General features: G+C 33.9%; 2 protein-coding genes across 2 annotated transcripts; both read right to left on the bottom strand.

The window, feature by feature from the left end:
* Nucleotides 1–4902: 4902 nt before the first annotated feature.
* Nucleotides 4903–6865, bottom strand: LOC131660291 (membrane protein PM19L-like). Its single transcript, XM_058929504.1, has 5 exons — nucleotides 6727–6865; nucleotides 5635–6074; nucleotides 5283–5502; nucleotides 5156–5201; nucleotides 4903–5048 (listed from the first exon to the last, which is right to left on the bottom strand). Exons 2-5 carry the CDS (start codon nucleotides 5744–5746, stop codon nucleotides 4953–4955), a joined length of 474 nt encoding a protein of 157 aa, XP_058785487.1. The 5' UTR covers nucleotides 5747–6074; nucleotides 6727–6865; the 3' UTR covers nucleotides 4903–4952.
* Nucleotides 6866–6975: 110 nt separating this feature from the next.
* On the bottom strand, nucleotides 6976–10101 carry LOC131660292 (uncharacterized). The gene is made up of 3 exons (XM_058929505.1): nucleotides 9756–10101; nucleotides 7667–7917; nucleotides 6976–7361 (listed from the first exon to the last, which is right to left on the bottom strand). The coding sequence occupies exons 2-3, from the start codon at nucleotides 7883–7885 to the stop codon at nucleotides 7248–7250; spliced, it is 333 nt and encodes a 110-aa protein (XP_058785488.1). The 5' UTR covers nucleotides 7886–7917; nucleotides 9756–10101; the 3' UTR covers nucleotides 6976–7247.
* Between the last annotated feature and the right edge of the window lie 5148 nt (nucleotides 10102–15249).

Genomic DNA, 15249 nt, shown 5'->3' with positions numbered 1-15249 from the left:
GACAGAAATCTGATTTGGTCATTAACTCCAAGGACCTTTAGAACCTGTTCCATCTATGGAGGTTATGTATTGATCCCCAAGGTGCACACCTTGTATGAATAATGCAATGACCTCACCTAGAGGATGTGTATTCATGAAATTTGTCATAAGAGGGTTTGCCTGTCGCATCACTAAACATCCCTTTAAAAAACAACTTCAAAACTCATTCAAACCTTTTTGCCTTATGGCTCTTTTAATTTAAAACCTTTTTCATAAACGAGACACTCAGTCAATTTCAAACGCAAACATGCTTCCACATGTGAAGATCAAATGTTTTTCACTCGAATGCGATGATGGCAAAAATCTTGCCTTACTCTTGATTTAGTTATTCATTCTTGTAGTGATGCAAACAATCTCTTATCCATGTGCGCGTAGTATTGTCTCCATTTGAATGCGATCGAGTACCCTCTCGCTAAAATCAACCAACAAATTTTTGTGGTTCTTCGTCCGGACTACGATTGCTCTGACTTTCCCATTGCACGAGGAAATACGTACGCACAAGATACAAACGTCTTGGCGAGCATAATAATAAAAAAACATTTATTTTTCTTCACAATAATAAAAAATCCTTTCTTTTTCACAATAATAAAAAATAAAAATACATGTCTTTTATCTTTTCTCGATTAATAAGCAAAAGAACGCAAACATCACGCTGACACTCATTCACAAAACTAACTAAATGGGTCTCATCGAGTACGATGGAGGTGAGGGGTGCTAATACCTTCCCCTTGCTTAACCGACTCCCGAACCCTAATTTGGTTACGATGACCAACTCATCCATTTCTTTTTCCTTTGTGGGTTTTATCGATATTTTCCCGAATAAATAAAATTTGGTGGCGACTCTGTTGTATTTCGAGTGTGTGAACACGTCGAGTACTTTTTTACCGCTACATTAGTCACTCAATTTTTTAATTTAGTTTATTTTAATATTTTGTTTTAATTCTTTAATTTAATTTATTGTAATATTTTGTTTTAATTCTTTTATGAGAAAATGGGTGATGCACTGTCAACCAATCACCACCATTTATCCAATTAAATAATTTTTTAATTAAAAAAATAATTTAATGGCATGGGAGATTGATAACTTTCTATTGGATGACAGTGTAAAACTAATTTATACGGTTAGTGCACTACCTTTTAACTCTTCTTTTATTAAAAACTTTAATTAAAAAAATTAAAAAGTAATGCTTTAAAAATATTCTATTATTTGAAATGGTTTTTACCATTAGTTTTTTTAATTATAATTAAGAGATATTCCAAATCATAATTAGGAAGAAGTTGGAGGAGTTGACCGTAACTAACTAAGAAGATGTGGAGGTGGAATGATCATTTCATACGACAGAATAATTTTTAAAGGAATTATATTTTTTTTCTAGTTAAAAGGCTAAAGTAAAATATTAAAGGGTTAATGAAGTTTTTCGTCCCTATAAATATTTCAAATTTCGTTTTAAGTCCCTCCAAAATTTTCCTTCAAGAATTAATCCCTTCAAAATTTTCCGTCTGAAGAATTGGTCCCTAACGTCAAATACCACTAATGGTTGCTTATGTGGCAGGGCACGTGGAATAAATTTTTTATTCTATAACTTGCTTGAATAACAGCGTGGCACAGTTAGGTCCAATTTAAAAGGACTCTCAATTTCTTCTGTTGCCCTAATCGTGAAAGCAATTCATCTTCCTCTCCTCTCTAAGATGAAATCGTGACAACTTCTTGGGTCTCTACTGAAATCGTGACATCTTCTTCTTCATCTCCTCTCTTCTTCATATTCTGCTCTCCAATATCATGTCATTTGCTTCGGTGAAATCTCGAGTTGGGAAGTATTGTGGGTGTCAGGTTCGTATGATGTCGTGTCACTACAAGAATGGACCAAACAAATGTAGGTTGTTTTGGAGATGCCCTAATTGGAGGAGTGTGGATACGTATAATCTCTTCATCTGGGGTGAAGATTTTGTAGAAAATTCTGGAACTGAAGTTGCACATACGACGAACACGGATTCGGAAGCCATGGCATCTTTGGGATACATGAAGTCATTGTACGAAGAATCAAGGAAGAAGAGCAAGAACTTGAAGACGAAGTTGAAAACTGAGAAATTTCATGGAAGATTGAAGATGTTTTGTCTTGTTGTATCATTTATGATCAATGTGTATTTTGTTATGAAATGTAGTTGCTGAAGTAATTGTGATGTATTGGATTTTGTAATGTCATTTGTTAAGGTGTTAGTGTTGTAATGTTGTTCATGGAACTTGATTTTTAATGAAGTGAGGTTGTTGAACTATGTCCACTGTGCTTGTTTGTTTCATTAAGGTGTTAGCAACAGCTACTAGTATCAAAAGACTATAAATAGAAGATTACTTGAAAAAGTACAAAAGCACAACACAGAGAATAAGAGAGTGAGAGACATGGCATCAGAATACATGTAAGAGGTAACACACATACGAATTGTATGGTGAGTGAACAAAAGTGTTGAATACACAAACAATAAGCCTATGTGAAGAAAAACTCAAATAAGAAAAAGAAAATCCTGCATATAATGCAATATGCTCCAATGGAATAATGAGTGTTAAAAATACATGAGAAGAATACACCAAATCAAATGATTATACACCCAACATTAGAATGACTTAGAAATTTTATGCACACTGAGTTGCTGCTCAATGGTGTAATAATTATGTCTAAGTTCATGAGAGTGTTATTCGCTTTTCAAGAGCATCATGATCAGCATCAGAAGTTGGAAATAAAGATCAAGTCAAGAAGCAATTTGAAACAAGAGTTGTTGCTCTCAATCTGCTTTCAGAAGAATGATGATGATGATCTGGTTGAAGAAGCATTCCAAATCGAGAAGCTAAAGCACATACCAATCAAAATTCTGCTAGGTAATTTAGATGTTGCAAAAGCCTAAGCTGATATGCCGAAGTTGATTATAAGAACAAGATTTTTCAAGATGCCATTCAACTACCATCATATGCATCTTAGAAGAAATTAGAAGAAGCAAGGAGTTGTTGCTCGGAACTTGCAAAAAGTAGATGAAGAAGAAGACCACTACAAGATGCTGCCCAACTGTGTATCAAATACATCTTTGTAGAAAAATATAATGAACACTAGAGTTGTTGCTCGTATAGTGTTTTAGGTCTAGGATTCTTCATGTAAATTGTTTTAACACATGAGTTGTTTCTATGAAATGTGTTAAACAATATGTGCATAATATTTTGTGTAATCTGCTTTGAAGAATAAGCACTCATGTAAACACAAGTTTATCAACTGAATGTTGATTGTTCCTTGAGCGACCGTGTGAAGGTCAGAAGCTTGAGAAGACAAATGAGAATGCTACAACATCGCATTTGGAGGAACCTAAGCCAAAGGAATCTGATAGTAAAGTGTTAATTTCATCATCTCGTAGTCCATTACCTAGTGATGCAGTACATAGTAAGAATTCTGAGACTCCCGAATGCTCAAAAGATCAGGTTTTGCATTTTCGGTTGTATGAATGTTTCATTACATAATTATGGTTTGTCTTTCTTTTGTTTGAAATTCATTTTGACTATATTTTTCTGTGCTGATATGATATCCAGCCTTCTGTAAGGTCAACTCCAAATTTGGTGCAGAAGACTTCATGGTGGAGTTGCTGTGGACTGTTTGAAGTTTTGTCAGGCTCAGATAGATAATTTCAGGTTTGTTCATTACTTCTTCGTCTATGTATTAATTCAATCAATTGATTTTGAAGTTGCAATGTTTTTTCTGATAATGCATATTTTGAGGATTTTTTTGTGTGGTCTATCCCGGTATAGTATACATTTCGACCCTGTAAATCGATTTATGGTTGACAATATCTGCTTTCTGCTTTTCTTGCAGAAATACAAGCTTAGGATCTCAACCTGCATGTCAAAAGGGAAAATGGTGCTTCATGAGAAACTTTTCACCAATGCAAGTTTTTCGATGGTGCGTCTACCAAAATCCTAAAATCTTGTTTGAGACCTTCCAAAAGCTAAAACAGAAAAATTAGAAGGACTTTATTAAAATATTTTGATGTAGAGGGTCAAGGTTCAGAGTTTCCAAGTGATCATATAAGGTTTGTTTACATTAGTATAGGGAAGTTTATTGGATTTATTGTATTGGCAACAATTTACAGCTCAATTCTTGAGTATGTCAAGCTACATTGTTAGTTCTGTGATATAGAAATTATCAATATGCTTAGAAGTTTCCATGATAAAATTTATTTTTATGTGTATCATACCAAATTATCAATATGCCCTTTGAAATGAAATAGTTGTATGCTAAGAAGCACAAATATCTCTAAGAGCAGCCTTGTTGCAATGCCCGATACGTGTCAGTGTCCAACACTTATATTACATATGTACGACACATGTCGGAAAAGTCTTACAAGTGTTGGAAAAGTTGAACAAATGTCCCCCGAAAAATGGTTTTTTTGTTTGTTTTGGTACTCTTTGAATCGGTGCTCACGTGTCGGACAATTCAGACAAGTATTAAAAAACAATATTTTTATTCTTTGCTTCAACACACCTGATACATTTTTTGGACAAACCTTTTTATAAGTATCTAAAAGGGTTAAACATCTATCGCAACAATGTTATCGATGCAGAATTAAAGACATCAATTTTTATTATAATATTTTTAACTTTTTTAAATATTATCGTATATGTAATGGTGTCGGTGGCCAATATTTTTGACATAATTAGTGTTTGAGTGTCTATGTTGCGTCGTGTTATCCGTGTCAGAACCTGTGATTAGGCTGTATGGCTTAAAATAGTTGTCAGTGGATAAAAAAATAATGAAGAAAATTAGATATTCTTTATTGCTTTTGTTAGTTACACAAATCCAATTATTCAAATTATATCAGAAAAATCAAAGACAGTTAAAAAGAAAACGAAATAAAAAAGAAGAAAAAACTCTCAACTTTCAAGTATATATATTATATGCAGCAGCACCATGAATGGCAATTATGTAGAGAAGTTGTGTAACTGAGAGGATAATTAGAAAAGCCTCCATGGTTCTCTGTAAAATTGCACACATCAGAATTCTTTGAAAGAGAAAAATTCAACAGTAAAAAATATAAAGTTGACAAGAGAAATTTGTCAAATGATTTTATTTTCTCAGCTTACCAGGCGCGCGTTTCTAATTTGAAGCTCAATCTCTTTCCACGCAAAACTGCAGAAAATTGAACTCTTGTTAGATCAGTATTATCATAATGCATAAATTGAAGAAAATAGATCATAGAGAGTAGATTACCCCGTGGCAAGAAGTGTAAGAGTCCAAGCCATGGTAGCAACTGAAGCTGCAGATGGCAGACTATTAGCAGTCCATGAACAGATATGATTGATTCCGGAAATTGCTGATACAACACCAACTACTCCAGCCAACAAAGAAAATGTAACAAAGAATCCAGTTGAAGCATTTCCCATTGGAAAGAAAATGGGTGAAAAATGAGCTGGAAGTTTTAATTCCGGACCTGCATAATTCTTAGCAACATAAGAATTGCGCACGGGCTAACACCAACTCGACAGAGGCTCCTTATGTTCCAAAATATGTGATGAACGGAATGTGTAAGATAGGAAATAGGAAATATGAAATGTTTTCTTACCTATAATAAAACCATGATCAATTGCTCTATTCATAGCCCATGCACCAATGGCTAAAACTATGACATACATGCAAAAGTTCAGCACCAAGAGAAGTGTAGCTATTGACTTCATTTGTTGTTTACCAAACTATGTTGTATGTGTTATTGGATGAATGAAGGAAAATATCTATTCCATTGAATAGGAACTTCATGTTTTTATAAACAAGTAAGAATTTTAATATGAGAAAATGGATTTATGTTTAAAAAATGGGGTTTTTTTCTTGACAAGGATACTTGATAGATTAAAATTAAAAGATCCATGCAGGGTTGTAAAGATGATGTTTTATGCTTCACATACAAGTCAAGAGAAAATATTGTTGATTCTTTATATATTCAAGGATTGTTTAACTGCAATACCTTCTCAAGAGGAAAACATTCAAGGGAGTTGTCACTTGTTTATTCTGCAAGAAAAGTAATATTCTTAGCCTTTTCAGAAATTTTACATTTTCTATTAGTTTCATCAAACAACTGATAAAGTAATAATTTTTACTACAAGTAGAATAACAGCATTTCCCAAGATTCTATTGATCCTGACACCTTGATCATATTCCAAGTCTTGGAAGACAACATTCCTTCTTTTTTTTTTTTTTTCATTTTCATCATATTATTTGTTCATATTATAGCATAAGGGAAAAAAAACTCATTTTTCTTGTTCCAAATTTAAAAAAAAAAAATCAACATTTCTTTTTCAAAGTGAAATTAAACTCAAACTGCATTTAATTTAATCTCTCTCCCTCTCTTGTTTTCTCTATAACCAACTATTAATTAAAATTGATTTTACATTTTTCTACAAAACTTATTATAAAATAACATAAAAATCATGATCCTAATTATTATATTTGGATTTTCTTAATAAATGTGATTATTTTATATATATATATATATATATATATATATATATATATATATATATATATATATATATATATATATATATATATATATATATATATATATATATATATATATATATATATATATATATATATTGTTCTCTTATATATTGAAACGGAGAGAGTAGTTAAAAAGAAAAATAAGTAAATTACAACTTACTCCTTAGAAATATATTAGATGTAGTTTTTTTTGTCTTAAAAAATCTTCCTCAAAAGGATTTGTTGCAATTGAACAGCTACCATAGGATGAAGTTGTTAATAACCTGATAATAAATTGACAATTCAAGGGCCGAATTGTTTAGTGAGGTACAACAACAACAAAAGTAACATTTTTTTTTCTTTCATATCTCTATCACCCTAAGATTGCAACAGTGTTCATGAAGAGCTTCCGTTTTGAAAAAGGCAGAAAGAAGAGCTAAGAACTGAACTTCCATTGCAAACATTTGTAAAAGAATCTCAAATTATTCTTGAATAAACACATTGTGCCCTTATGTAAACACATTGTGAAAAGACATGGAAATACATTAACCTGAAACAAAAGTCTAATGCACAATGACAATAGTTCTTGGTATTGGAAAAAACATGAACTAATGCATAAACAATACAATTTTTTCATCCTCCTTAATGCTTACTCATCTTTTTATTTCATGTTCTCTATCTTGATAAATAGCTACCAAACCATTATGATCGATAAACCTCAGGAAGCTGAAGGCCGACACTAGCAGCAGATTTTCCAAGTGTCCTTTTAACCTCGTCTGATCTATCAACTGCAATGTTATATGAGAAAAGCAACTCCTACAAGATTGTTGACAATGAATCATGGTCAGAAAACCAGCCAGATAAAATGTGCTTTTTGTCTAGTAATGATTTACACTACCGACATAAAATGAGTCAAAACAAAAATACTATGATTGATATCCATAATTAGACAAAATCTGCAGAGGATTCCTTTTGTCTTGATCCAATTTGGCTATATGGAATCATTCATACTGAATGTGTTTATAATTTGACCATTTTTGGAATAATGTACAGTACAGGCCTCTACAATAGAAATGCTGTTTGAGAAGGGAAATTACAATAAAACCAGAGTTTCGTAATACCTTGTGATAGTGCACGTTGTTAAGAAGGTAAGTGTAATCACGAGCAAGCTTGATTTTATGTTGGACAGCCACACCATCAGTCAGATTTCGGTTCTTGTGGAATTCAGAGGTTACATATTCTAGAAAATGTCTCTTATTCTCTTCTTTCCCAATATGTTTCTTGACCGCCTTGAGAAGATGGCGATAGATGTTAGGAGTTTGGAAGACTTCAGTTCTCATTTTTTTTCCTATAAATATCCACAATCTACTTCCTGCAAGGTATGACATATTTGGAATAGAACAAAATTTAGGAACCTTGTATCTTGAGAGGGGAAGAAATTAGAAACTAAAAAAATGGGAGAAGGGCGTTCCTTCACACAGTAAGGATCATCAATTCCTTTGTAAATTGGATTTCTAGACTAATAATAACCTATGTTGTTAATCTCATATAGCGTCGCGCAGCACTGACCCCCTAAAAGGTTCAGCACTTGATAGCGTCACCTAATTATTCAAACCAACTTTATTTTCACTTTGTATCAACAACTAAATCATAAACCAAATGCACAACAACTTCCTTTATTTTCTACCTTTTCATGAGTCAAACTAAATGATGAAGTACACCAACAATTACACAACCAAAATTCTGCATTGTTTATGTTCAAAACAGTCCCAATTATCTTCACCAATCATGTTATATCCAATTCTAGTGATCAACCCTTCACACAAAGCAATTCTAAACAACTTCTAGCAAACAAAAATTGGAAACACGATACAACTCACACTCAAGAAACTAGTTTGTATCCAACAACAACTATCAACAAAATTCAAATCAAGAACTCTTACCATTATACAACATTACAACTATACCTCATGCATGTTCAAATTCAAAAATTAGACACAACACTAACTCTATTGAAAATTCAGCATCATCACTTTCATTAACAACTCAATCATCATCAACTTCCAACAAAGCAACATCAACAATTTTTTAAAACTTCCAGCATAATTATCATTCATTAGCAATCATATAAAGCCTATTTTACCTAGTGAATCCACAATTAAACACTAAACAACAAGCACAACAATTACTCTTGTCTTTTCCACATTTTTAATGAGTCAAAATAAACGAAATGCAACACAACCAATGCCTACAACAACACATCAAATTTCCAGCACTTAAACACAATTAGAATCATGAATTTTACTCAAATAACCTGTCAAGAACAACTTCAATTCACACTTAAAGTTTCCAGCATTGGATTGTCTAACAAGATCATCATTAAAGTTCACAACTTAGTATAAAAATGCAAGTATTTGACTCATAGCAACTTGCACAAAAGCACACAAGTTACTAGTTGAAAATCAGCATGAAAGACATGGTTCATAGCACAAATGACGCATGAATCAAGAATCAAATCTCAAGAGTAATTATTAACCGTTCATGAACATCATCATCAACAAATACTCAAGAACAAATATCTTCATCAACATTTTAAACTCAAGAACCTTCACCGACAACAATTTCAATTATCATTATCAAATCCCAAAAGAATGCTACAAACATGTTCAACTCTTAGCAATTATGCATATTCCATATTCAAGAATTTGAACCACAGCAATCAACCAATATAATCACCATTTGATACTATCAACAGTTCTACATACACGACTCAATGAACACTCCCACTCTTAAACCTCAAGAATGAACAACAACACTTTAATTTCTATTATTAATTAAGCACAACAAGCATTGTCCCCCAATTGAGTTTCAAGAATCATCAACAAACAAACTCTGAACTTCTAACAATATCAATCTCAACAATTAGCATTCAATATCAAATACGAATATCATCGCAAATCTACCTTTCATTCAAATTTGTTCAACAACGACAACCTCCATAATTGAATATTCATCATTAGGCACAACAATTAGCAAATTCAGAATTCAAGTATCATCACCAGTAGCAAGCATATAATCATCATCATCATCAAACTTATATTCGAACGACCAGATCCGCACTAGAATTTATCATCAGCTACTAACAACAATCAACAGGTTTCATCCACAATGCAGACAATTGAATCAACAACTAAAGGATCGTGAAATTACCGGGAAAATGAAGAGGATCGGAGGAGTAGAGACCGCGGCCGGAACTGCAACCTGAAGGTGAGGTCGCAGTGCAAACGCAGAGTCACGGCGTGAATCGAATAGAGAAACAGAGGATTCGCGGTGGAGAGAGGAAGTCCGGCAAGGTTGCGGCGGTGGCCGGCGACGGAGGGAGGTTGTGGTCGAAGGTTGATCGGTGTTGGAGAGGGATTCTTGCGTTCTTGAGTTTACCGATCTTGTAGTTTATCACTTTATCCATATTCTTGAGAATCTTTTTTTGGAAATTGATAGAAAGAGGGTTTTTGATTTGGGAAAAATTGAGAATGAGAAAAAATGTTTTTGATATTTTTTGGTGCAAGTGAAGTTATTGAGAGAGAAAAAAAAAAGGAAAGAAAATATATATAGTGTAAATGGTGAAATGTCAATAACGCTCCTAACTATTTAATTTTTAGGCTTTTTCTGGTAAACGTGGATCGGCGTAAAAATTGAAAACGGGACTAACGTCAATTTGAAGATAACTAAATTTGTGACTCGTAGCCGCAAGAATCATCTCAATCCGACAAACGGTAAAGAAATTATGCGCGTTTGAATGACAAGAAACGTCGGTTCATCTGGTGCGACTGTGTAGAATTTTGTGAGTACCACTCAAAGAACGCGATCAAAGTCAATCTTCGGCTCGACATCTGAATGAGTGTACTTGCAGAAAAATCGAAGCTATCGAAATTTCGGAGAGAATGCCGCCGGAATGGACTTCATACGATAAAAATCGAAGATGTTATAAATTTTCGAACTTGCCGCGACGTACCCGAAAACACACTTTTCACTGGAAAACGGCAACACTCTTCAAAATTCTAAGAATTTTCAGTGCATAATCGGTCGACGGACTAAACATATGAAATGTCGGGGATAATGGCACAGAGCTGCAGTTAAAATCTCGAGTGAATTCGATGAGCGGATCATGAGATATGAATTTTCTGGCATCCGAAAATGTGGGTTCAGCACCACCGACTATTCCTAAAATCCAAATTCGACAGCATTCCTCAAAGAAATTGACTTTGAGCTGAACATGAAAGTTGTAGATAATGTCGAAACAGTCCTGGTAACGCGGGAATTAAGCTCATAACTCCTTCCAGACGAGACTTGTAAATTTCTTCGTATTTTTACTGTATAAACCATCAGAACTCTTTATTACTTTCTTTCTATTTTTGGACGACGAAATAAACGTCATCCATAACTTATAGCTCAAATAAAGAGGGCAAATTTTGGGGTGCAACAACGTTATAGAGAGATAGGCGCCAAATTGACATTTATACCTATAAAAAAGAAAAGGGTTTAGAAAAAAAGGTTTTGAGGAATTTCACTCTGAGACCCTTATAGCGGCTGCAATAACAGTTTGGGCCACAAATAGCAGCCGCTACACCAGCTATTGTTGACAATGGCTTGCAGGCCAAAAGTTTCATGCTGAGCCCTACCACTACTACGCTATTTCACTATAGCAAGCTATTGACAACATAAGTATCAGTTAATCGGTGAATTAGTTCAGAATATGTTTGGTGTAAGCTGGTTTGTTTTACGATCGCTGATTGAGCAGCCTATTCATTCAGCTCATTACATTGTTTTACTAATCAATTCTTGTGATGATTAAGATTACGAAAATTGAGCTCCACTCATAGAGATCTGGTATCCACCACCTCTCTTTTAAGTTTCATGATTCTCTTCTATTTCTCTATTCAAAATCAAACCTCCTCTCCTTCCTCTTCTCTCATTGATTACTCAACCAATCTGCCAGAACATTGTTACATTGATCTGAATGGGTCACGGAATAGTGAAGAAAATTGCAACGTATGTATTTGGATTTAGTGAGAAACAAGCATGAAAACATTTTGTCAAATAGTTTACGTGCAATGTCTAAAAGTAAAAGAATGGGTACGAATCTTCACCCGAAACAAATGAGATGGAAAAGGTGAAATGAGGTCCTAACTAGAACCTTGCTCTGGGGTGGAAATGATTTTGTTTTGTAGGGAGATTCTTCACTTCGAGACTGAAACGATTATATTCGCTCACTGCTTTTGCGCCACGGTTATCATGTGTTTGCGTCGACGAAAGGAAGGAAGATTGGCTGAAATTATTATTAGGTATAATTAGTCACTAAATTTTTTAATTTAATTTATTTTAACTAGCGTTCAAACGGGCACTCCCGTGCCCGTTTGTCCGCTTCTTTAATGTGAACAGCGTCAAAAAACAAATATATTTTTTATTTGATCTTAATTTAAATTGTTTATTAAACAAAATTTGTAATAGAAATTAAAAATAAAATAGATGAATCAATTGAAAATAAATCAAATAAATAGGTATTAAAGTAGAGTTAATTACACACATTTATTTATAATTATCAAATGTGTTTAAACTACGATATATTTGTATAAATTCACTTAACTCTTATGTCAGAAATGAGTCTATGTATTTTAATATATTTTTGGCAAATAAAATGATAATGTTTACTTTCAACATATTTAAGTAATTTAATAACAAAGTCCTAGTAATTAACACTATAAAAAGGCTCTCGAGACCAATTTAACGTAGTAAAGAATAAAATGAGATAATTAAACTTTATCAAATATATTATACTTCTAAGAACTTGAATGCTAAACAAAGTGTTTCATGTTTTTTAATTAACTTCTAGTCTCTCTTTTTTTTATCTTAACTTCTCTCTCTACCTCTCACATTAGAATTATCTTAAAGAAAAAGATAGTGAAATTATGACTAATTAGTGTAATATGGTGCTTTTATCTATTTCTTTGTCTATCATGTCGTGTACGTCTGTCTGTTTTTTCTATTTTTCTTGAATGCGTCTAAATAAATTTTGTAATATTCGCTTTCGTAGCCATTTGTCTATAAAAAAATTATAAAATCTCTCTCCTAAAAATATTCTCTCTCCCATTTCTACTTAAAATACACTCTTTTCCTAATCCATTTTCCTTTCTACTAAAAAAATACTCCTCTCTTTTTCTCTCTCTCTCTCTCTCTCTCTCTCTCTCTCTCTCTCTCTCTCTCTCTCTCTCTCTCTCTCTCTCTCTCTCTCTCTCTCTCTCTCTCTCTCTCTCTCTCTCTCTTATTTCTTTTAAGTATTCAGATAGTCAAAGTTAAAGAATTAATTTTTACATTCAAATTAAACGCAATAACCAAATAATTTGTTGTCCATAAAAGTTAATAAAAGAGCATTTAAATGTAATGCATTAACCACAACTTGTATCCTTTCGATAAAAGAAAATAAAGGAGTCAATAATATTTTTTATTGTAATTGTGAGTGAGTTATTATCTGAATTGACACATCAAATCGGAAAAAAAGAGTAGATATGAAGAGTAAAGAAAAATATCACGTCTGTGTGCTAAGTATACACTGTGAGCTTACTGCGTATAAACTATTCATATAGGATAGTGATTAGGAAGAAGTTCAAACATATGACATTGAAAATGAAAAAGAATTTCTTCATTCAGTGTCTGCTCTACGAAAACTCTCACATGAACATCTTAAAGCAATGACCATAGTATTTAACGAGGTTTGGTTGATCTACCATTATTATTACACCACAGTCACTTTATTATGATTCTATTTTGTCTGAGTTTTAAGCTGAACTTTATTTTTTCTTTATTTTAATATTTCTGAATTTGCTAATGCGTCATAAGGATGATCAGTATCAAGATGACCTTTTAAATGTCGCGGATCCTCTTAATCAGGCCAGGTCTCACATTGGAGTTTGTTTCATTGTTTCATATGCATTGACCTACATATTCATTTGTTAACAATATTTGTTGCTAATGACAAAAATCTGGTAAATTAGCTTGTGGATTTCATTACTAACTTCTCACAGTCCGACAGACAGCTCTTAGATCATATTTGTAAGGTTATGAAGCATTATTTTTTATTTTAGAAGAGAACTTTCCAAGGTGAACTTAGTCTAATTGTGATGTAATTTCTCATATACCACATAACATAAGCTAAAATAAGTTGGAAAAGATAGCAGCATGTGTTGTTGCTGAAGAGTTTTGCTATAGTAAGTTGGTTTTGAATAAGATAATCTCAGTTAATGTGTCAATGTTCATATGGAAAACTAGAGATAAGATAATATTTGTTAACGTGTCAATGTTCATATGGAGAATTAGAGATAACATGGTGATGAGGAATGCAGTTAGACAGAATAAAGGGGGTTGTTCATTAGGATATTCCAATCGAGGAATCAATTTCTCATATTTTATGTTATTGTATGCATACATATCAAATCAGGAATATCTATATATCGAGAAACCACAAGCATTCGCAAGTGCAAAATCTAGGGTTTTAATCTCGCAAAATTTCTGCCTCGAGGAGCTGCCAGGAGGTGCCCCAAACGCCAATATACCCCTACTCATCTGAGCAAGAATGACCAACTTTGACGTCCGACGAATCCTCGTCGAAGAGGGTAGCTCGATAGACATAATATACTCCCAACTGTTCAAAACACTCCAGCTCGATGACTCCCACATGACTCCTTACATGGGATCCGACATTCAAGGCTTCAACGGTACCACAACCAAACCTTGGGGCTTGGTCGAGCTGATCGTCACCCTCGGGGAAGGCGAAGCATCGAGACAAGGCAAGGCTCGCTTTTTGGTCATCAATTGTCTGTCACTCTACAACTGCATCATTGGCCGACCAACACTGGCCGAGCTCACCACAGTACCGTCCACTGTCCACCTCAAGATAAAGTTCTACATGAAGAGGGGACGAGTCGCCACGGTGAACGCCGACATTGAAGTTCCAAGAAGGGTTATCAACGCGTCCATGAAGGGATACCATTCAATCATCGCTAACAAAAATCCTCGAGGAGAAGACAAGCCTGCCCGAGAAGACGTGAGAGGATTGCTCTCATAATCAAGTTAGCAAATCCAAGGGGATTGTTTTTTGTGGTTGAAATGTTGTTGTCCAAGATTGTTGGAAACAAGTGAGTCATTAAAGGGAGGATTGTTCTCTTAGTGTACTTAGTGAAAATCCAAGAGGGTTGTTCTTGGTGTTTGTGTAGGTCTTGTACAAGTCACAAACAATAGTAAAATCTCTTTAATGTGAAAAGGGGACTGGAGTACTCTCAGATTGTGAGGGGAATCAGTATACATCCTCGTGTTCTTTATTTTTTGACACTCTATTGCTTTCATAATCTCACCATAAACCAGAAAAATAATATCCTTCATCACTAAAACCAGATAATTTTCCAAAGTCCTAATTCACTCCCTATTAGGCGCACTCTTAAACTTACAAGCAAGACGCCAAAGATCACGTCCAAAAATGCGACAAGTGCCAACTCCATGCCGACATGCACCTGACCCCATCTCACAATCTCAAATTGCTTTCCTCCCCGTGACCCTTCGCCTGGTGGGGATGGGTATCCTCGGACCCTTTCCGGTCGAATCATATCAAAACAAATATCTGATTGTCGTCATGGATTACTTCACCAAATGGATC

The sequence above is a fragment of the Vicia villosa genome, linkage group LG3 (genome assembly GCF_029867415.1).
Source record: "Vicia villosa cultivar HV-30 ecotype Madison, WI linkage group LG3, Vvil1.0, whole genome shotgun sequence".
In the NCBI taxonomy this organism is placed as follows: Eukaryota; Viridiplantae; Streptophyta; class Magnoliopsida; order Fabales; family Fabaceae; genus Vicia; species Vicia villosa.
Note: the sequence above shows the minus strand (reverse complement) of the source record. Positions and strands in the feature narration are given on the sequence as shown.

Bases quoted from the DNA above. Each gene is read 5' to 3' on its own strand.
- LOC131660291 (XM_058929504.1), bottom strand. From the start codon at position 5,746: ATGAAGTCAATAGCTACACTTCTCTTGGTGCTGAACTTTTGCATGTAT. The intron at 5,503-5,634 runs GTAAGAAAACAT...AGAATTATGCAG, and splicing joins TGATCATGGTTTTATTATAG to GTCCGGAATTAAAACTTCCA. The intron at 5,202-5,282 runs GTAATCTACTCT...AATTTTCTGCAG, and splicing joins CTTACACTTCTTGCCACGGG to TTTTGCGTGGAAAGAGATTG.
- LOC131660292 (XM_058929505.1), bottom strand. From the start codon at position 7,885: ATGAGAACTGAAGTCTTCCAAACTCCTAACATCTATCGCCATCTTCTC. The intron at 7,362-7,666 runs GTATTACGAAAC...ACAATCTTGTAG, and splicing joins ACAACGTGCACTATCACAAG to GAGTTGCTTTTCTCATATAA.